At 39.0% G+C, this 22,760-nt stretch overlaps 2 protein-coding genes across 3 annotated transcripts; both read right to left on the bottom strand.

Moving 5' to 3' along the window:
* Nucleotides 1–166: 166 nt before the first annotated feature.
* popdc2 (popeye domain containing 2) lies at nt 167–12,875 on the bottom strand. 2 transcript variants are annotated; one of them, XM_044131727.1, is made up of 4 exons: nt 11,742–12,594; nt 7,122–7,230; nt 6,582–7,002; nt 167–3,063 (listed from the first exon to the last, which is right to left on the bottom strand). In XM_044131727.1, exons 1-4 carry the CDS (start codon nt 12,233–12,235, stop codon nt 2,981–2,983), a joined length of 1,107 nt encoding a protein of 368 aa, XP_043987662.1. In that variant the 5' UTR covers nt 12,236–12,594; the 3' UTR covers nt 167–2,980. The 2 variants fall into 2 exon arrangements, with proteins under 2 accessions (XP_043987662.1, XP_043987661.1); XM_044131726.1 differs by lacking the exon at nt 167–3,063 and having other exon boundaries at nt 6,442–7,002; nt 11,742–12,875.
* Nucleotides 12,876–14,472: 1,597 nt separating this feature from the next.
* Nucleotides 14,473–17,775, bottom strand: LOC122840107 (cytochrome c oxidase copper chaperone). The gene is made up of 4 exons (XM_044132277.1): nt 17,683–17,775; nt 16,418–16,546; nt 16,229–16,337; nt 14,473–14,645 (listed from the first exon to the last, which is right to left on the bottom strand). Exons 2-3 carry the CDS (start codon nt 16,537–16,539, stop codon nt 16,253–16,255), a joined length of 207 nt encoding a protein of 68 aa, XP_043988212.1. The 5' UTR covers nt 16,540–16,546; nt 17,683–17,775; the 3' UTR covers nt 14,473–14,645; nt 16,229–16,252.
* Between the last annotated feature and the right edge of the window lie 4,985 nt (nt 17,776–22,760).

The raw sequence follows: 22,760 nt of genomic DNA, 5'->3' as shown, positions 1-22,760 counted from the left end.
TTATTATATAACTCTGTCTTTCTCTTAGAAACACCTTCAATAATAAACAAAGCATCACTGTCTTTTTTTGTTTGTTTGTTTGTTTGTTTGTTTGTTTGTTTGTTTTACAAGGTAGCAACATTTCCAAAAGAGGATGGGGAAAAAAGAGCAAAAGCAGACCGAGAGGTAGTGTTTTTCTTTTCTTACAGTCAATAATTATGGAAACATTTTTAGCTGTGGAGAAAAAACAAAACAAAACAGAAAATAGTTTTTCAGGCGACGTTACAGCGTGCTGTTTGAAGATATCTTCAGGCCCTTGTAGTGATTTACAGTCAGTGAGTCTGGATTGTACAATCGCCACAGTCTGTATAATCCCGTTAAAAAAGAAAACATATGCACAGAAGACATTTGGAAAACATTCACTGCACACACGTACAACAGCCTTATGGAGAAACGTTGGCCCCATTGATTGTTTCATTCTCTGTCGTTATGAATAACAGAAACGGCTCAATTTATCGCTTTAATTTGCATACTTCATCGCCGGTTGTAAAACTCAACATGTGAGCTACAGGCATGTATGGAGTCATCTGGGAACAAAGGAAGAAAGGACATCTGCTGGGGAAATTCACCATCAGAACCACAAGCTTTCACACGTTTATGAAATTAGAGCAAGACATCGCGCGTTCAGCTCGAAGAGAAACTGAACCATTAACTTCGACAAAATACGAGGGGAACAAAAAACAAAAAAAAACCCAAGTGGATGAATTCATCGAAGGCGTACTCCGTCCAACAGGAGGATCAGGATTCAAAGAAATGGAAAGAAACACATTTCCTCATTACAGAAACGAGGAGAAATATGGAACTCTCATGAAAAGTTTTCCTCACATGTTCTTCCAGGACCCAGTTAACGCTGGGATTGTTTTCCCGTCTAGTTCCAGTGAATCAGATCCAGAGGATCCGTGCGAGACTCATTAGGGTAAACACTTTCATTTGTGAGACGAAACGGTGTCAGTAGACGTGAATCTTAAATCGATACGTGAAAAATGTATGTTTTGAAAATGGGAAGTATGATAAATCCCTCCATGAAGGTCTTAACTAATTGAGTTTATTACCATTAGAGGGATGCAACATCTGCAAAATAAAGAAATGTATCATCGTCAGTAGAAGAGCTTGTGACGATAATTTGGATGTTTTGTTTTGCTTTTCTTTTGATTCACGCATTCCTTTTAAAAACAAAACAAAAAAATCTGTTGAAGGTGAACAACTTCTGGCAAAAACATCTATCGGTGTAAAAAGTTGGATTCAAAATAACGTTGAGGAGGCCAACTGTGATTTTCTACTAGATTTTTACACATAATCTCACGTTTTCCCCTAAATGTTTTGGCACATCTGACTAAAAGGTTCCTGTTGAAGATCATGCGATGTATTTTTGTTTGCTAAATGCAAGAATGAGCTAATTCCTCTCTATTTTCTTTAATTTCTGAGATTCATATAGATCTGCTTAACGTATGACCTTTAAGCTGTATAGCTTGTGTTTGAGGTTTTGGGTTTCCTTCCACAAGCTCCTCCAAATAGTTAGCTAGAAATTAGCATTAGCATTCCTCTTGACAAAACGGGTTTTGCTACGTTTACATTCTACCTCTTTTTTTCTCATTTTTTATGGTTTGGTGATGGTCACTTCAAAAAAATCGACTTTGTTTTCCTCAAGCCCCTCCTCCACTTAAATTTGGTGATATTCTGGTCGTCCAATCAGAAGAGCCGTTTGGGACCAAGCTTTACTCGACATGATGCTGCCAACACTGTAATTTATTGCTGGAGTGTTGCGCTCATGCTAGCAGTGTTCTTTATATTTTTAACTAAACCTAATTGTAGTTGTTGTAGCCAAAACTCTTAACATTAGTAGAGATGCACCGATCAAATATTAATATCGGTATCAATCCCGATTTTTATTTATTTATTTTTTTTAAATGTAGATCAGGTATCAGTGACATTGTGCCCCATCTGTAAGGGTAGATCTATTAAATCTAATTCTATGCCTTGTACTCTGAGTGACATCATGTTGTTGTAGCTTCTTTATTATTTACGTTTGACCAAGGTAGATAGCCTGTTGTTTTGGTCATTTTCAGTTTATTATTTATTTCACATCGACTCTTATAGTGGGAAAATGAAAGTTGTGGTGTTTTTACATGTTAGCCCGTGAAGCTACTGGTGGATTTTAGTGAGCAGAATTATCAAAGAAAGTTGTAATTTGGCACTTCTATGTCTGTTTAAAAAAAAAAAAAAGAAGAAGAAACATTTCAAGTCAATTCAGCACTGTTTTTCTGTATCAGCTGATTCTAAACCTCAAATATCGGTATCGGTATCGGAAGTGAAAATAGTGGATCGGTGCATCCTGAAGATTCTGTTTCATCAAACCACAGAACCTGCCTCCATCAATTAAGGTTTTTATCTGCATTGAAAGACTGTTATACGTCCATATAGGTAATGGCTTCTTACTCTGAATGTCCTTTCGTCTCTACTAGGTATTTTGTTCATGTTCTGGGTTTCATTTGCGCATTTAACACCAAAACCCACCCTCGGCTGGCACAGAAAACCCGTCTCTTTTATAAACCGTATATATGGATGTTTCTACAGCGTTTCTAACAGAGAAGTGTGCCAGAAAAAGATGAACTCGTTCAGAGTGAGGAAACAATTTTCCCCCAATGCTTTTCACTGAACCTAAATCCATTTAAAAATGCTTGTACACCAATAAAGAAATAGTTCGCTAGCATAATTTGAAAATAAAGTAATCTAAATAGTGCATCAGTGTGACACGAGAACCTAATGTGGCGTGGTTAGGGTGACGGGAACGTGTGTGTTATCAGCGTCACTCGGCAAAATGATGCAGGGAAAAATAACAAAGATGAAATGTTCCACATGTTTGGGGCTGAAGGAGGTCCGGGTAAGAGTCTGCTTCGTTCTGCTGCACTGAAGACAGAAGAAGAAGAAGAAGCAGCTGGCTTCACAGCTTGGGCGTGTCGGTGGGAGCCAGCGGAGCTCTGCGTCTCTGGAACCGAGGAGGTAAATTCCCATCACCCTCTCTTCCTGCAACGGTGAATATCAGAGGGTTTTTTTAGATTCAGATCTCAATGAAAAATCTCATTAGTGCATTCATTTCATAGTTTCCTCTGAAATAAACTACTACATTCAAAGTCCAGCTAAATAAAACGGGTATAGAGTCAAAAATATATATTTTTTAATAAATATCTACAACAGGAAATCTGCCATAATTTTTAAAGGACAACCCCTCTGTTACTATTTTTATTTTTTTTTGTTCCCTACATTTTCTTTTAAGGAATGTTGATATTTGGACATCATTTCCAGCCTGATAAGAAAAAGAAATTCGTCTAAATAAAGATTATTGGTACTTTTACAGTCATTATGTTGTGAAAATTAAATACAAGTGTTACGCAAAAAAAACAAAACAAAAAAACAATGAAAAATAGATAAAACATGCAGTCACTGAAAAAAAAAAAAAACAATGGAGCTCCAACTTTTAAAATGAAGTAGTTAATTTGTTAGCTGTAACACAACAACGCAACACAAGCATTTTTCTAGCACCGGCCACAAACCTGGCAACGAAAGTAGCAAATAAAATAAGTATGGTAGTAAAATTACCCACATCCGCTCAACTTTCACGTTTTGTCATGCTACAACCAATAAATTTTCTGTGGGTTTTATTTGACAAAAATAAGTAACACGTCTCAGATTATGTATGAACCATTCATCACTTGCTTTAATTACACAATTATCCGATACCTTGTGTTGAATTTGTTAAATATGATTGTAATGTGACAGAAAATGAAAAGGTTTAAAGAGTCTGTCACAATAGGACATTTTGCTGGACGATAAATTGTCCCACAAGTTATTGCGATAAACAATAATATCGTTGTTTTGAGACCATTTTAAAGTAATATAATAGTGACGATATAGTAATCATGCACACATTCTCAAAGATCAATAAACTTTAAATTCCAATAAAAATTTAACACTGGAAATGGTAAAAAAAAAAAAAAAAAAAAAAATTTATATCCAAAAAGGACTTAGTTGAGACCAAAACACCAGATTGAAGACTTTTGTCATCCTGTTCCAGGGAGAAAGAGAAAAGAGAAAAACGATAAATCATGAAAGTGGAAATTATTGAGCTGGTGTTAATTTATCGTGAAACTAATTGATTGGTTGCTTATTGGGACAGGGCTAGCTGTGGATACTTTTGTGTTTCTGGGATGTTTCCAAGAATGAACTGCATTCTTGTAAAAAATTAAATTAAATTAAATTAAAATTGTGACATAAAATTGTCAAATATCTAAACCTAAACTAACCCAGAGGTGCAACAGAACAGGAATGATGTATTTTGGTTTGACGGACCAAAATGCTTTTTAGCTGCTTCACAGCTGTCCTGCAACCCGAGCCGAACTCTGACCTCCATGAAATGTGATCCTCCACCTGTGATTGGATTGGACCAGTGCTGCCACGGCGATGGGAGGGGCGGCGTGCCAGGGCTGAAGAGGGCAGCGGGAACAGATAAGCAGGCTGAAGGCTGAACGGTGGGTACACCAGATTAACAGCATGGCACTGGATTTTGGTTTTTTCTTCTTCTTTTTTTTTTTTTTTTTACATCCCCTGAATTTCCAAGCTGTAATCCCTAAAAAGAACACAGCTGCTTTGAGCCGGACGTCACAGCCGCTCTGCAACACAGACCCACTGCAGATCATCTAGCAGAACGGATAGCACTGACAGCACAATGTGTTTATAGCTGTAAAAACTGTTTTCACTGACAAGTCTGAACCAGTTTCACTCTGTTATTGCTCCAAAACATGACTGTGCTCTTTACGTACAGCAGCTGAAACAAACCGACTGACATGGAGGATATTTTAGCCTTAAAATTTGATTTGAAAACAGGAAAAATAATCCAGACAGCCCCACAGCAGAGAAGGCAAGCAGCATTTTTTATGCATCTCTATGTTACTCATTTCAGACATGAGTGCCAACTACAGCTGGAGTTACACGGACTGAGTAAAAAAAAAAGAATAACACAGCAATACACCTTATTTATGTTGTGTATGTTTGAATTACCTATGTTTTTTTTAGGGGGTTAAAAAAAAACATTTGAGACATTGCATACATCATTCTGGATATTTTTTTACTACTCTTTCCTTCTATGTTTGCAGTTTTTTATTAACCTTGAAGATTTATTTATTTTTTGTAATTGTAACTATATCTGTATTCAACTCAACATGCAGGATTTTTTATTTTTTTATTTTTGCGAAGCCCATTCTGTTTTGTGCATTGAACATATTTGTGTTTGTTTTTTTTAACTGCATGTAAAGTCATTTTTTAAATTAAATATAACAAAAAGGTTGTTGCTACATAATCATGTGATTGATCTTGTTTCTTGTTTTTATGTTTTTCATAACTCTTGCATTTTTATTTATGTATTTATTTTGCATTTGACACAATGGTTTCAAACACGAGTTTAATTGTTAGATGCACCAAACCAACACAAAACAGCAAAATGTGGTTTGTGTAGTCCCTTTTACTCTTAATACCTCAAAATAAACCAGTCGAGGAAAAAAGTGCATCCAGAGTTCTGCTATGTGTAATTTAATCTCAATATAAACAAATCTAGATTTTATTGGCAAAAAGAAATTAACTGTTGAGAGAAAGAAGATTCTCCCGCTAGTTGTCAGAGATAGAAAGCATGGGAAAGAAAAAAAGGTGTTTGAGACCAAAGCTCATTTCTAGATCACCTGCTAAAAACACCAATACAAAAACACCAATACTAGAAGAAAATATGTCGGAGCTGCTAACGACTTCAGACGGAAGGGAAGCCGGAGGACAGCAGCCCTAAAGAGACTTGAAAGTTCATGTTCACACAATTTATTTGTGCCATTTTGCAAAGAAGAATGACCAAAAAACGTTGAGTCTCCGGTTTGAAACCCTGGTAGAGGCATTTTCCAGAGCATCTGCGGCTAATATTGCAGAGAAGGTTGCTTCCAGGCCTCTCAGTCAGCTGAACGCTTCTATAGCTACCATTTCCACCCCCTTTCATAAATGCTTGCTGTTGGTCTTTCACAAGAAAATTCCAATACAGTACATTGAAGTTTGGTCTCTAAAATGGGACAAAATGCTTTTTAAAAAATAAATATCTTATTTAAGAGTCTGTCTACACGTATTGACAAGGTTTTCCCTAAACATTAGACGTATTTGTGACTAATTGCTAATATTAATTGAACCATATTAAGCCTCAAATTGTTAATTAATGCCATGTGAATAAGTATTGAGTATGAGTTATCACTTGAGGCTGTGATTTTATATCCCTTTTTTCACTATTATGTCATGTTAGTAAGAACTGTGCACTGCAAGTCATCCCTGCACACGAGGCCCCCATGCACCCCAATGCAGCCAAGTGAGGTACTTACATGTAGCTTAAGTGGTGACCCAGTGTGTTAGCTCCAGCACCCTGCCTCTCTACCTTAAATAATCTTTCTCACTGCCATAGTCCATTAAGGAGCCCGCCACATCAGCAAAGTCCTCCAGGACCAGGCTAGTGGAATCCTCACCAGATGGCATCTCCGGGTCTGTGGTCCAGGGGCGCTGATGGGGACCTTCCTCAGTGGACACATTGCTTGTCCTTGGTCCCTGTTGGTCAGGTTTGAGGGCCCGAGACGGTCCGGGGTGAGACGACTGATAGGCTGGTTCTAGGTCTTGGCTGTGTTGTTCTTTGCTGTCGCTGCCGCTGCCGCCGTCACTGCCCTGCGAGGAGGGCGCCAGGACGTGGTAGAGGCTCGGCAGGCGGATGTCCAGTAGCACGCCGCTCTTTATGTAGAGCTTGTTGTTGAGGTTGTAGAGCTTTTCGGAAATGTCGTAGCCGAGCATGACGGAGAAGAGGTTGTCAATGTAGCGGTCCTTGGATATCAGCATGTAGAGACGGCGGCGACTCCACGAGACATAGCGGGAGTCTTCTTCTGCTGTCAGCGTCACCTACAAAAAATTCAAAGACCTCTTGAATTATATTCCTTACAAAAAATCTGCTTTGTTCCTTGTTGGCAATGTTATCTCCCTGAAATGAGTGATAGTGTAAATATGAAGTGATCTCATACCTGGAACTTTCCTTCTTCATTTGGTCTGAGAGACTCCCACTCAGGGGAGTCAAGGAACTGGTGCCGGTGAATGTAATGCAGGAACTGACCCTCCAAAGATACATTGATCCTGTAAGTGAGAATAAAAGAGATAAAAATGGTAAATAGCCTGTACTTGTATAGTGCTTTATCAATCCAGAGGACCTCCAAAGCACTTTACAGTATATTCAGTCATTCCCCCATTCGCACTCTGATGGTGGTAAGCTACTTGATGGTAGCAAGGCAGCCAGACAGAAGGCTGCCATGCACCGTCACCACTGGGTCCTCTGACCACCACCAACAGGCAAGACAGACAAGATGTCTTGCCCAAGGACACGACAGAGGCAGAGAGGGTGGCAATCGTACTGACAACAAAGAATCGAATGCAACACAAACTACCACCACCATTGCCAAAGTCATCAGGTGAAAAACTGGGCAGAGAATAAATATAATATTGAAAACAGAGGGAGGTGGAGGTTTCTCCAGTCCCACTGAGTCTTGCGAGAACAAATGTTACAGTATCTGTCCGACTATCTATTAATTATGATTCCCCTCGCCGAGGTCTGGTCCTGAAGGTTGCTGGTTCAGAAAGAACACACAGTAGACTCCCACCTATGGAGAGCTACTCTGAACCATTTGCAGAAAATCTGTCTATTCGCAAATTTTTTTACACCACATATTCTATTGGAAGCTGGAATACTTAGGAGCAATGCTACATGACATGCTTTGACTGGCATTTGCAAAGCAACCAATACAGGTGCACCATTCATGTTCATTTCCAATGACTGGCTGTAACCTCAAGAGCGGAGACAAGGAAGACGGTGGCGGTTACTTACGGCGATTGTGCCAAGATGGTTTCCACTGTACGTATTAATTCATATTAAGGTATATTTGATGTTTGAACTCTTTAAATAAGCTGCTGTAAGGGTTCTTAGAGGAAGCCTCAAGTCTTCACAGATTTAAACTATTTGCAGCCAGTTGTGGTACCTAGCTCCTGTGGTCCACTACAAACATCCCTCTGCATTGAGACACTTGGAGAGACCAAGACATTTCCTAGCAGGAAGAGTAGGTTTAGTCAATTTAGCCACTCCTGATTCTGCTTTGGGACGTCCAAGGGCCTCCAAATGTCGGCCTTTATAGGCACCTTTATCAGAGCGCCTTCTTCTGATGTGGAGGAGCACAGCGTCTTCTCTAAGTGGGCCAAATGTATTGCCAACAAACAAACAGTTTGTTATTTAAGGTTATTTCAGATGTTTGCCATTTTACAGCCCCAGAACTGCAAGAAACTCACATCCAACCCAGGTTGGAGGGAGTATTCTACCATTTCCTGGTTGACTCTTCACACTCAGCTTCAACTGGCTCCAGTGAATGCTAAAGGCCGTAGGTTGAACATACCAGCAGAACCACACAACTTGCCAAAAATGAAGAAGGGATTCTGAGGTTCCCAAAAAAGGTCACTTGCCTCAACACAACTAGCAAACCACAACAGACAGAATCATGAACGAAGATTAAAACATGCGAGATGATCCAGTTTAATTGACTGAGTGTGATCAAGAGAAGATAACCTTAATAAAATATTCTTTGTCTTGTGACCTTGTCTGGAACATGTTCCCTTTTTTAGGTTTTACTGGCCCTAGTGGCCTTTATTTGAAAGAGAATTAACAGGAAAGGGAAGAAGACATGCGGCAAGGGTCACCAAGCCGGGAATCAAACATTGAAAAAGTAACTTGTGTAACATTTCACCACTTCCGTGAAAGGAGCTCTTCAGATATTTGTTTATTGTTCCAAAGCTGTCTCAGTTTCATTGCCAAGATTTAATTCAAGGTAAGGAGAGCTGTCTGCCTCCACTCTCCTGTTGCACATAGAAAAGATATCACTGAAACACTGTCGGATTGCACTGGGACCCACACCGATGAGTCACGGACAGAAATAATCTGTGTACAACATTTCTCTTCCGTAGCTTCCACAGATCCGACGCAGCTCCGTTTTGAGGATGTTTGGATGAAGAGAACACATTTCCTGTGAGGGTCAGAAGCTGCCAAGAGTCTGCAAGACTCAGAACTTTGACGTCTAATTTTAGCAAAGCTGCTGATAGTAGCCCAATATTAGACTTTGTTGTTTAAACATGTAGGGGGAAAAAAACAGAGAACCCTCTCTGGCAACTTGACTTCATATATGGAGAAAAAGGTTATCTTAAAAAGGGGATCAACTCAAAAATAAATATTCATTTAAAATTTTAAAGAGAAATACAAAATTATAATTTTGAAAGTTGAGGAGGGCCTTCAGCCAAAGTGAATAACCTAGACTTTAAAAAAAACAAAAAACAGTCCATTTCAAAACCAATTCTTTATGACTAAGAAAGTTGTCAATATGAACCGAATAGAAAAACACATAGTACGTTTGTGGTTTTCATAGCCAAAAATAGCAATTTTTTTTTCATTAAATTGATCAAAGTGATTTTAAATCAGTAAGTCATTTTCTTGTGTGAAATTTTTCTCAAACGTGTCAGTACACCACATGAACAGGGAAAAAAAATCTCCGTTCTGGGAAAACACTAAGAGCCTAAAACAAATACAGCACTGTGAAAGTCAGATATAAATAGATACATGGAAATAGTAGTAGCCCCTCCCGAACCGCCATTTTTTATTTTCTTTTGATAAACTACGATATTTACAAGTGTCACATGAGTGTTGCCAGCAGAGGGCGCTCGGCGTCGTATGCAACAGTTGCTTAAGCTCTGGCCGCCAGAAGAAGATCGCCAACGAAGGAAAGATGGCAGAGACAGTGGGAGGAAGATAGAACTGGTAGATGGCTGTACAGTATTCAAAGAAAAGTTGGTGCAATGAGGAGAACGGGACGAAATAGAAAAGAGGAAACAGTTATATCTAGGTTGCGTTTTGGACATACAAGGTTAAACAGTAATTTATTTAAAATAGGAAAACATCGAACTGGAAGTTGTGATTATTGTGGTCAAGAAGAGACGGTAAAGCATGTTTTGTTGTTCTGTACAAAATATTCTGTTGAGAGAAGGAAATTAATTAGTCGGTTACAAGAAAATAAATTACAGTTAAATTTACAAGATATTTTAGAAAAATTTCTACTTCTAAAGATATAAGTTATTTAATTAATTATCTCAAGAAAACAAAATTGATAGAAAAGATATCAGTTTTTTTTTGTTTTTTTTTTTTTGTTTGAGGGGGGTGTTTAAAGTTAGCGTCCCGATCCACACTCCATTCCAGTAGATGGCGGTAATGCACATCTAAAAGTTGCTTGCCAACTGCCATAAAAAAGAAGAAGAAGAAGATCGCCAACGCTTGACGTAGAAGTGTGGAGAGGACGCGCCTAGTAGCAGCTCCTATAACTTGCTATTTTGTAGATAAGCGGGGCGGTAAATTATATATAGATGATAGATAATAGTAGTAATGTCCTAAGTACCTTGCCACAGAACAGAGCTAAAGCTAACGAGTGAAATCACACGTTCATTTTTGATTGCAGGGTGGCGAAAATGGCGGACTCGTGGTCCGCGGCGGTGGCAGAGCTTTTTCCAAGTTTGTGTGAGCTGAAATTTATGACTTAAACTGAGTAAATATCATGTCTTTTTTTTCCAGTTGTTAAAATCTCTATATAACTAACCAGGACTCATATGTTTTCATGCAGTTAAATTTATTATGGTGATTTTATCTGGTAATGTACGTGGAAATAACATTGTAGAAATGTAGATGGAAACAGTAATGGAACTGGTTATAAGAGCTGTTTGCCACTGTTTGATAATTGGGGTTTACAGTACAACTGCATTGTGTTACTGTTACTGTAGAGCAGGAGAAGCTGGCCAGTGATTGACGGAGCCACCCGCTGTTTTGTTTAGTTTGCAGTTTATGCAAAAACCGAATATGCTGAGCGTGTTGTGGTGGCGCAGTGGGTTAGCACGCCCCACGCTTGGAGGCCCTAGTCCTCAACATGGAGGTCGCGGGTTCAACTCCCGGTCCCGACGACCTTTGCCGCATGTCGCCCTCTTTCCTGTCTGCCTACTGTCGCAAAAATACGAGCCACTAGCGTCGCAAAAACTCTTCGGAGTAAAAAAAAAAACCCTAAATATGCTGCACCATCATTTTCAGCAGTGTAACTGTAACACAAACTGCAATTCCATTTACGGTAATAATTATGCAGTTTGACATTTTGAAAATAAATTAGCTTAATGGAAACATGGGGTAAATTTGAAAACACTCATGTTTTGGTGCTAGGATTAGTTTTTATTTTATTTTATTTCGGCCGTATCGAATTTGGTTTATTCCACAAAAATGCAATGGAAATCCTTTTATTTATTTTTTTTTGCATCACACGATCACCAACTGGGGCAACATCCGCTGATGTTGCTGCTGTGGATGTTGACGACAGAAAGTAGCTGGAGGATGATGGTGTGGCATGTTTCTTAACGGTTTGAAAATGCTTATCCACGTGTGGATTTTAACGCCGCACCTGCAAAATTGTCCTTTTTTTTGACATTAGCTGAATATTGACAAAGTGTTGCGCGCATTTGTAATGGAAACTCAGCTACGGCTAGCTGTGTCGGTAGGGTTAGCGACCTCAAAACGCATTCCCCACCTCCCAGACAGCAGAAAAGAGAGCTGGTCGATGTAGGTCTTGCCCTCCAGGGCGTACGTCTCTCCGGCCTTCAGCTCCACCGCCTTGTTTTTGAACGCCTTGGCGATGTTCTTGAACGCCTGGACTGGCACGCCCAGCGGCAGGTAGACGGCCTGGTAGAGGGAGGTCAGCTCCTCACCGCGGAGGCCCTCCTGGTGAAGCCGGTAGAGGAGGTGGCAGATCTGCAGCAGGGCGGCCGCCAGCAGCAGCAGGTTCCAGGAGACGACGTCCGGGCCGCACACGGTCAGCCAGCCCCACACGGCGAGGCACAGGAAGGCGAGCGACAGGAAGCCGAAGATGAAGAGGGCGCCGAAGGCCCCGCTGCCTCCCATGTAGCCTAGAAACAGGATGGTGTTGCCCAGGTGGTAGAAGGCCCCCTCTGTGCTGTTGCTCCAGCCGTCGCACACCGGCAGAGAAAACAAGCCGTCCCACAGGGTCGAGTTGTCCGCGCTCATGTTTGCAGTTTGGTTGGACGCTCAGAACAAATAACGGAACGGCGACTGAAATAACTTCCTACGCACTCAGAGTTTGGAGAGCTACAAGCTGCAGTGTTTGGGTACAAAATATACAGCTGATTCTGAGTATAAATATATATAAAAAAGATTGTTCCCTTGCCGTGCAGTGGAAAAATTCCTCAATGTGAAGAAGTTCTCACGGCTCTGTTTGCTCCAGAAACACAGCTGGAATGGGTCTGTCCTTCTCCTCCCTCTCTCATCGCGAGTCCCCTTCCTCTGTCCTCGTCTTCGCTTTCCCGCCTGTTGCTCAACGCCGCCGGCCCGCACTGAGGAGCCAACAGATGGAGAAGAAGGGATAAGGGAGGGGACCCCGATAGAGCCTTAAAAGGATAACCATGTTTGGAATTGAAACCCAAGGAGGAGAGTGAAGGGACAGAAAGCAGGCCCACTACTTGACATAACAGAGAGAGAGAGACAGGAAGCCTGGGGTGAGAGATGGGCTACATGACAAGAAACAGACAGAAAGAAAAGAAATGTCACACACCTAAAGTTCAGAGTTTTCTCCAAACTCGATGAGTCCAGTTCCAGCTCTGTGTCTTCACGGGGGGAGCAATGAGTATTTAGAGGCACAGAAATAAACAGAACCGCATGGGAGCTCAGGTTTCAGGTGTAAACAGCTGCTAATGCCGCCGCTCTGATTGGGAAAGTCTCCGCTCACAACTCCCATCACAATGTCTCTGCTACGACGGCGCATTGGAGTGAATTTCCGCCAAGAAACTCAGAAACTTTCTGGAAAAAACAAGGACATTTCTGAGCTGCAAGTCAAACATTTGTAATAAAAACACTCAGAAATTTTCTGGCAAAAAACTTGGAAAGTTTTGAGTTTAAAAAAGTTGAAATGTTTTACTTTTGAAACTGAATGTTCACAAGTCCAAAAAATTATTTCTAGTAAATTTCTCTATTGATCTAAAGTAAAAATCTCGAGTTTTTTTTCTTGCAACTTTTGGAGCTTAGAAATTTTCCAGCTTTTTCTTGAAAATTTCTGCACTTAATCTAAAAACGTTTGAGTTTTCTGGCAGAAATGTACACATTTTTTTTTTTTTTTATCTACAACTCCTCAATACAACTCGAACTAAGCTGATATTAAATTATGCAGTGTCATAACACATAATAATTGTATTCAAAATAAATATGTGAATCAAACTCATGTACAATGAAAACGGACTGGAAGCGAAGAATACTTTTACAATGAACAGTTCATGCTCTAAATTGGGTGCTGGGTGAGTAACTGAGTTGCTAAAAGGCCAATTTTAGTGACTCATTTCATATTTTCGAATAGTATAATTTTTTTTTTTTATGATGATGATTAATCATCTGAGTTATTGTAATGTGGGATGTCTTGGAAATTTCTCTGCTTACATTCTGAAGAGAGCAACAAACAGAAAACAACCACATTACTGAAAGCATAATTTTTCTAATACCATCAATAATTAAGTCATTCTTACTTGGATCAAAGTTGAGGGGGGAGAAATGCCTTAATCTGTGTTACATTTAGAAAGATGGCCCCTGTTTTCACTGACAAATCTCAAAGTCTCTCCTGCTTTACTGCAGATCATTTACTGTCCTATAAGTTTCAGTTATCGCATTGAACTTTTCAAATCACAAGTTTCCTCCAAACGTGTTTATGACTCCATTTAATAAATCCTTGAGCGAAGCCAGGCGTGACAAAATAGGAAGTGTCCCCTTAAGAATGTGGCGCTGCAGAAGGAGAAGAGCTCAATAACAGAGGAGCTTCCAGTGGAAAACATTTCATTCTGCGTTCTGTTCCATCAGCAGTTTGAGCTCAAAGTTTGAGTTTTTGCCGATTTAATAGCCGCTTTAAGCGAGGTTTGAACTGCCTGATATTAAGCAGTAGCTCTGATCAATTCCAATATCTTGTTAATGAAGTGATTTCTTTAAAAATGAAAGGTTGACTAAGTGTGTAAAAGACAAACCTGTGTATCGCTAGTAGCTGTTTTCTAGCAGTGTGAGGATGCATGTCCACGGTCAGACACACTTCAGTGACACACTGTAAAGAATGCAGATATGCCAAGTATTGACTTTGCAGGGTCAAGAGTTATTTTTAAGCATAAGTGCATACCAGGGGCAGCAACTGTGGGCCAGCCACCCTTTTCAACAGGCATGAGAGGGACACCTATTTAGATAAATATATGACTGATAAAAGAGACTGAAGGGAATCTCGTTGCATAGGGCTTTTATTCATAATCACACAGCAGAGTTTACAGAGTTAGAAAAAATATTTCACTCATAAATCCAGCAGTTCGAGTGCTTCTGTATCACGTTTCCCTTCCAGAGGAGGTATAAATAAAGAAATGAATGTCCAGGGTCGTCTTCCACTCACACCATCACACTGCAGGAGAGAAAAGACAAAACCAATCAACTTTTGAATTTATCAGTTCATTTTTATAGATTGATTTGACAAAGTGCAAATTAACTTTGAGAATAAAGCGAGCTGGGGCTGCAACTAATGATTATTCTGACGATTAATCGGACAAATGACACTTTCTACATGTTTCCAATTCAACCACTTGAGCATTTTTTTACACGACATTAGAAATGCATTAAAATATGCAACTAATTCAAACCCTTTTATAAATAGGAAAAAAAAATCAAACCTTATGCAAATCTAAACTGGGTGAAGCAAAAACTAAGTCACTTGAGGAGTTTTCATAGACAAAGGTGTTTTTATCTTAAATGCAAAATGTATATATTTTTTAACAGTTGGGACTTGATTACTGCTTTGAATAAAAATGTTTTGTACCAATCGTTTCAGCCCTAAAGTAAACATGTAAGGTCCAGATTTTCCTACATATTTAGGAAAACGTTCAGCACACCCCATGATGACATGCAAGAGCCAATAGTGTTGAAGTATGAGAAAATGTTTCGTTTCGACGACACCAACCACAAAACTAAAACTGCGGAGTCAAACAGCTTCAGGCTTGTTTCCACATAAACAAGCAGGATCCCTCCTCAGGACTGCTTTTCATCTGTTCTTGCACGCTTTGTTTGAACTGATTCTGCCGTTTGTGCATAAAATCTGCGGCGACTAACAACCTAAAGCGACCGTATCTGGAGCAGATCAAAGATGGGCATTTTCACGGTTCACAGAAAGGGCAGATGGCAAGTTACACACCACACTGGCTCAGCTCAGCTGGGATTTAGTCTGTCAGAACGCATCTACAACAGGCAAGTGAAGTTCATAAAAAATTATAATGTCAAAAAGGGAGGTGTGGGGGTGAAGGTACGTTCCTTTACTGGTAGAAGAAAGATGTTGTGTCATTGTTGGTCTGCAGGAAAGTGAAATCAGCGGACAGAGAGCCAGATGAATCTGGTTTTACCAGCTATTAGCTGTTGGCAACAATTCAAGCTGAAAATGCTCTAAGGATATGAACCATCTGAAATCTCTCAAAAGAAGTTTCTGACATTTTCTCAGCAGAAAAACTTATGTTGCTAAGCTAATATAGTTATATCGGTTAAAGCTGAGACACGCTAGTCCTCTTTAAATCTACCAAAAGTGGAGGAATAAAAATATTGTATTTTGTCTCACATTTTTGTGATGGTATAGTTAGCATCCCAGCAATAAACCAATGTCCCGTCAGCAACAAGTCATAGTTTGGACCGTGCGTCCATACAGATCTGGCTTTTTGGAGACCAAAACCCTTCGTGTTCACCCAAATGATCCGTTTTTGAAACCAGGGTCCAGAGTGACACTAGTTTCCTTGTTGATGTGAGGTGACTCTCTACAATGACGTTGTAGCTGTTTCTACTGTCAGGCCCTTTCTCCAAATTTCTCCAACATTAAACTTAAAAGTTTTATTTTCAGCATGAAAACACAATACAGAATTATACTAAACTAAAAACTATCAGTGTATGAAAGCGTGTGACCACATGATGGGACCACAGAGCCAGAAGTTACAGGAACCAAATACTTACCACACACACGAGCACAAAATGGAGTTAGATCTTGAATCCAAGCGACCTCATGCAATCTTTATGTGCCTCGATCAGGTCTCTGCAGTTCTCCTCTCCCTTCTCGATGATGCTAGCAGAGACAAACATGACATAAAGGTTTTCCCACAAACAGAAACAGAAACATTTCAGTATTTCTGGCCCGGTGCTCACCAAGCATCTCTGACTTTTTTGGTCTCTGGACAAGCACAGCATGGCTTCAGAGGCTTCTTCTCCTGCTCAGTGCCATCAGTCACAGCAGGAGTCTCCACGCTGGCAGCCGAAAGGGACGACATCTTGGAGCTACAATACAGAAATGAGGACACGGGGTTCGTTAGCCAGGGTTCCAACCATTTCAAAAACATATCCAGACCCAGTTCTCTACGTTTTTTTACACGATAAATGTGCCACATTGCAGGCATTGGAGGACCAAACCTTTACCTACTTAGACTATAATTCATAAAACAAAAGTAAGCAACCAAAAAATAGAAATCTCAATATAGCAAAGCCTTTTTTTTAAAAAAAGTGTCTAAATTTAAAAATGGGATTCTAATTTGACATTCACACCACACAAAGTCATATATTATAGATTAGTGTAAAAACCTTGATCTAACAGGGTCCAAGATGGTAAAATGGTCCACTTAGATTTTTGAATGACAAAGTAAAAAACACACATTTTCTCAGTCAGATTCATCTACATAATCCATCAATAAAATTTATTTGTATAGCACATTTCAGCAACAAGGTAGTTTATAACAAAGTGTTTCGCATTGTTTAAAAAAAAAAAGCATCTCATAAAAAAATAGTCAACAATTGAGCAAGCTGTTTTTGTGATCAAAATGATCAAAAGCTGAACTGGAAATTGAAGGGCATAAATAAACCCAGAAATGCAGCTTCCGGAACCGGTCCGAACTTATACAATTTGAGGATTCTTTTGAGGCTCTTTCAGCATTCCTACTAAAATGAAAATAAAAAGCACAGAACTATCCAAATTACCAATCATTTCATTTCAAACAATGTAAGAATATTTTAAACGTCGTTACTTTCTTGTGTTTTTCTCACAGTGACAGATGTGGTGATAAAATCTAGAAACCTGAAGAGCCAAAAAACAACATATACACTTCAGAAGTTTAACAAACAACGCAAAAAAATTCTTGGCAGAATTAGAATAGTTCTTTCTCGCGTTTGATTAAATTTTTGGCCTTTCTCTGCTTCCATGTGTTGTAATTTACCGCCGTTTGGTAACTTTCAGGTGCGTTACAAAACGATTACATAAAGTTAGCTAACATTAGCTAACATACAACGCTGATAAACATTAGCAGTGGTGCCCGCCGTACCGAGCAAACGCCACAGTCTAATTAAAACCACTTGAACTACAATATCTAAAACTGTAGCTGATTAGAAACAAGAGTAAACTGTGTCGAGAAACGCAAACTTACTGGTAACAGAACCTAGCGCTAGCGGACACTTCACCTTCAAACAGCAACTACCATGTGAGGAGAAAGGTCACGTGTTTAACTTTGCTTACTCACATGACTACAAACGTCAACTGGGGATTCTGGGAAATGTAGTTAATTAGTTCAAACGGCGTCAAAGCCTACACAAAAATCTAATATTCCATATTAGAATGACAAGGTAACTTATTTAGAGTTCCTCCAGATAGAGTAAAGCCACCCACCAAAACCAAAATTCATTACTGCATTACTTTTATTATTTATAAGCGACATTGGTTTCGGTGGAAATAGATGCGCACCATTTCTCACCCGGTGAAGCAATAGGCTCCTCGGGTAGCTGTAGGCGGGCCATTTCAGACGGTGCTCCTCTGGACACAAATACAGAGTAAAAGTATACATTATACTGTCATAATGTAGTAAAAGTTATACTTTTACTCTGTCATTGGTAATGATGTAGCTATTTCGAATCGTTCACAGAGGTCACCTGTTTCCTCCCACACTTCATCACATTCAGCCAATTCAAGCGCCGGCTGACTGCAGAGGAGTGCGTCCTGTATCTCCTTTTCCCACCGTACGGTACACAACGGCACGAGAAAGGTTTTGGCCATCTTGCTGCACGCACGAGATAAATATGATACAACTTTAAAAAAAAAAAAAACACTTTCACTAATAAATCCAACATTTCAATACGTTGTCGTGCTGGATTTAATATTACCTTCTATAAACTGTCGATACTTCTCTTTTAATTTGCTGAGTCGTCGTGTTTTGTTAATGTTCTGGATATTTATACCACCTTTATTATGTAAATTATGTGAGGGGGAGGGGTAGTTATAGTTAGATGAGCCTTCTCTTCATACTATATTGTAATTACTATTACACCATAACGACTACAATTGTTTTGTTACCAATGTTGTGGCTGTTAAGTGAGCACAAGAGTAGATTTTATTTTTATTTTATTAAAACCAGGTCAGTATGTAAAGACATAAATAAATAAATAAATAAATAAATAAATAAATAAATAAATAAATAAATAAATAAATAACATACTGACAAAGGTTGAAATGTAAATCCAACATCTTCATATTGTTTCCATTACTCTTTCCTACGTATGGAGATTAAAAGATGACATACAAACAGTGAAAATATTTCCTTAAGAATATAATAACAATTCCATCTGCATCCCCTCTGGACACTGTCTTATTAACTCTAATTAGATGTAGCTGTTAACATGCGAATGTGAGGCAAAATGTACATTTACTGATTCACTGCAGGAGTGAGGTGTAATTTAAAAAATCCCTCTTGACTGTAAATCATTTTCTTGTTTCATATTTTTACTATCTTTGTACTTTTAGTAAAAATAAAATCTTTGCTCTAGTGCCACTCAAGGTGAAGCGTCTCATTCAGCTTGATTTTCTCGGCCGCAGAGATGCCCTGTCGTAGATGGTTTCATTGCTCCTCGGCTGTTACGTAAGACATATATTGCTGCTGCTGAGGTGCGAGGTAGAGTATTACAACGGTGTTTTGGGACTTCTGAGAAATGAAGCTATTTCCTGTCCTACAGATGTGTGTTTTTGTGAGTTCTTTCACAGGTCTGGCCTGCGTACGGTGCATCAGCAAAGCAGTGCGTAAGCAGAAGAACCGAGTCACTTACTCCAGTCCGAGGGCCCAGCTGTGTGCTAGATAAACCGGCAAGTAAGCATTTTGTTCATTTGCTCATTTCTGTGTGATAGATATGCACCTTTTGTTAAAACATGCCCCTCTGCACACTCTGCTCTTTTGAAAATCAACGTAAACCTGAGAGCGTGTTAAATACCCTTGGATTCTTGCTCATTTTATTTAACATGTTTGTTTGTTTTGTTGTTTTATGTGTTCTGAACTGAACTTTGCCTTCAGGAAGGAGCAAGGGTTCAAAGCCACATTACAAGTCCTGACCATCTGCCACCTTCTCTTACCATCTGCAGGAAGCTTCCAGCGTCTTCTGGAAAGACGGAAACATAAGCATTTTTTTTGTCTGGGGTCACTGTTTGGGAAGAAGCACGCAAATACCGCTTTCTACAGCAGGATGCATTGGCTAAATCTGGAAGGCGCCATGTTTATTTCTTTATTTATGTCTGACTTTTTTGATATCTTTCTTTCTTTTCTTTTTTTTCCTTCTTTCTTGTTTGCACAGAATAATCAGGCCACAGCAGAGAAAGCTCTGCGACGGTCTATTGTTTTTCAAATGTACACATTTCTGTGAACAAATTACCTTTAAATAATCAAAACCTCACCAAACCTTGCAGTGGAATTTAAAAATGGCACGGCCAAGTGGCTCAGCAGCGCCCCCTAGGCTCAGTTTAATTTGGTTTCTGTCTGCTCTGCGTACCGATGCTCAGCTGAAACTCAAGTCAGGTTGAATTTTTAGCCTGAGGGAACGGCCTGGTTCTAATCTTACAGCTGATTTTTTTCAACTGTATTTAAGTATGAACTTTAAAAGTAATGAGCAATAATTGTGTTTTTTCTCAATAGAATGGCAAAAAAACATAATTGTAATGTGATTTTTTTAAATTCTTTTTTTTTAACCTGTTCACAAATAAATTAAATATATATTGTAATAAAACAAAATAGAAGAGAACAAATTATTTCAGGTTCAAAATGGGTATCAGACATTCGCCTTGACATGAGACAGATTTACAGTTTCCTAGCTTTTAGGACTAAACAATTTTGATTTTGTTTGCCAAGAAAATGTTTGTAATCTAATCTGAGCAACGAAATAAAAAATATATATATATAAAAAATAAAAAAAACTTGCAAGTTTATTGAACGATTGAAAAAAAATAACTTGACTATTTGTTTCTCTACTAACTATCTTATTAAAAATCATAGAAATTGTTTGTTGTATTGTCCTTCCACCCTGACAAAATAATCATTTACACCAGTGATTGTTGCATGCAAACTTCTGACTGGGACTGTCGAACCATGGATGAACCAATAAAGACAGAATACTGTGTGTTGTAGCCAACACTTTCCATTTAAGAAGACAGAAGTTTGACATTTACATGTTAGATCTCGTCCTAAAAAACTAAAAGAAAAAAGCTTAAAAAATAAAAGAAACAATCTGCATCTGCACCAGCTTCTCATTATCTCTCACCAGCAAGAAAAGCATACCCACAGCATGACACTACCACCTCCATGCTTCACTTTAGGGATGGTGATGTGCAGAGTCAGTTTTGCGTTTTGACATCCATGTGTAATTTTCCATCTACTTTAGAAATATTTACTCCTTTAAATTCTCTCCCATGAAATGCAAACGCAGTACGGCGGCTTTCATGAACGCGTACAACCTTTCGTGCACATGGGAATGGGTGACAGATTTTCTTTTCAAATATGGAAGCTAAAAATAAAACCGTCGATATGAGCATCTTCTGAAACGTCCAACTGATGTTCAGAGACGACTTCGCCCTGACCACAAACCTGGTATGATGGATTTTCTTTTCATTGTGGTGACCTTGTGAGTCCCGTTTAAATCCGGCGTCAAAGCCTCATGTACAGATGGTAAATAAAAAAAGAAAAAAAAGAAAAATTTGTAGGCGAAAGATCCAAAAGTACTCTTGATCTGTCGGGGAGACGTGATTCAACCCACAGTGTATCTGAATTATACGGAATGTTTTTGGCTCCTTCTTCCAATATGTCCAGAAAAGACGGCCGTAAAGAGCAAATTATTTTCAAATGTTTGTAATGTCCTTTAGCTTATTTTTTAATCCCACTGTTCCTCACTTAAATCTGCGAGTCGAAACAAGATTATAGCGGATGGAGAGGATATATTTTGATGTTTAACAAGCTTTGCAGACTCTGCAGATACAGCATTTTATTCGGTTTTAGGTCACAAGAGGCTAACGTGTATTTGGGACAAACATTGAGACAGAGACAAAGTGTACCTGAACATGCAGGCCGTTTATCTCAGAGGTTAACTTTATATATATATAATGTGTTTTCTTAGAGCTTTTCAACCTGGATTAGAATCTATAAAATTCAGATATTATTCGGGAAAACTGAAAGGATTCAATAAATTTACACACTGTAATACATACAATGATTTTGGTATCCGTTGTATATAGATATTAAAGCGCATAAGCTCTGTTTTCCCTGAGTTTAAATCAGATGTTTCCCTGCTTCAAGTCAGTGTGAGTGAATAGGATAGATATTTAATTTTTTTTAAGAGTTTGTGAATACCTTCTTCAAAGTTACAGTTTTATTAACTTGACCACGACTCGAGAGCTACTGGCTGAAGCTGTTACGGTTTGAAGACGTGTCCTGCTGTGGTTTGATCAAACCAAAAACGTTTGGCCAAAATGGCCACGGCAACTTTAGGAGGAAAAGGAGGAATGTTCACTAAATTTAGGGAAATATGGAAGTAGTTGGTGGCGGAAACATGTTGGGTTGATCTTTGGAGAGGATGGTAAGCTCAGGCCTGTCACCATAACAAATTTTGCTGGACGATAAATGGTTCCGGAAGTTATCGCGATAAACAATACAATATTGTTGTTTTGAGACCTTTTTTAAGTAACATATTGGTATAATGGCAAAATAATAATGCAAGAGCACGTTCTAAAAGATCTGTAAACTTTAAATTCTAGTGAGCATTTAGCACTGGGACTGGAAGACATTTTAAATATACAAAACAAATAAAATTAATTTTGAAGTCTTTGCAAACAACATGTCCTTCAGAAAAGGGCTAGTTGAGATCAAAGCACCAAACCGAAGACTTGACTCATCCAGGTTTTGGTAGAAAGAGATAAAACAAGAGACAAAGAGTAAATCATACCAATGGAAATAATTGAGTTTGTTTTAATTCATCATATGATTAGTTGATTTATTAAATATTGTGAAAGGCGTAGGTGCACTTCCCCAAATAGAGGACTTCATGGTCAAAGGTTTATGTAGAGATATAGAAGCAACATAAAGACGTAACAAGGACGTTGAAGCTTGGGCCAAACGAACAGCGACCATAAGCAGACCACCAAGTTACTTAAGAAGAGCCTTAAGGACAGCAGAGTCAATGTTTTCAGTGGCTAACTTGTGTT

The sequence above is a fragment of the Gambusia affinis genome, linkage group LG11 (assembly GCF_019740435.1).
Source record: "Gambusia affinis linkage group LG11, SWU_Gaff_1.0, whole genome shotgun sequence".
In the NCBI taxonomy this organism is placed as follows: Eukaryota; Metazoa; Chordata; class Actinopteri; order Cyprinodontiformes; family Poeciliidae; genus Gambusia; species Gambusia affinis.
This window is presented reverse-complemented; position numbering and strand designations above follow the sequence as displayed.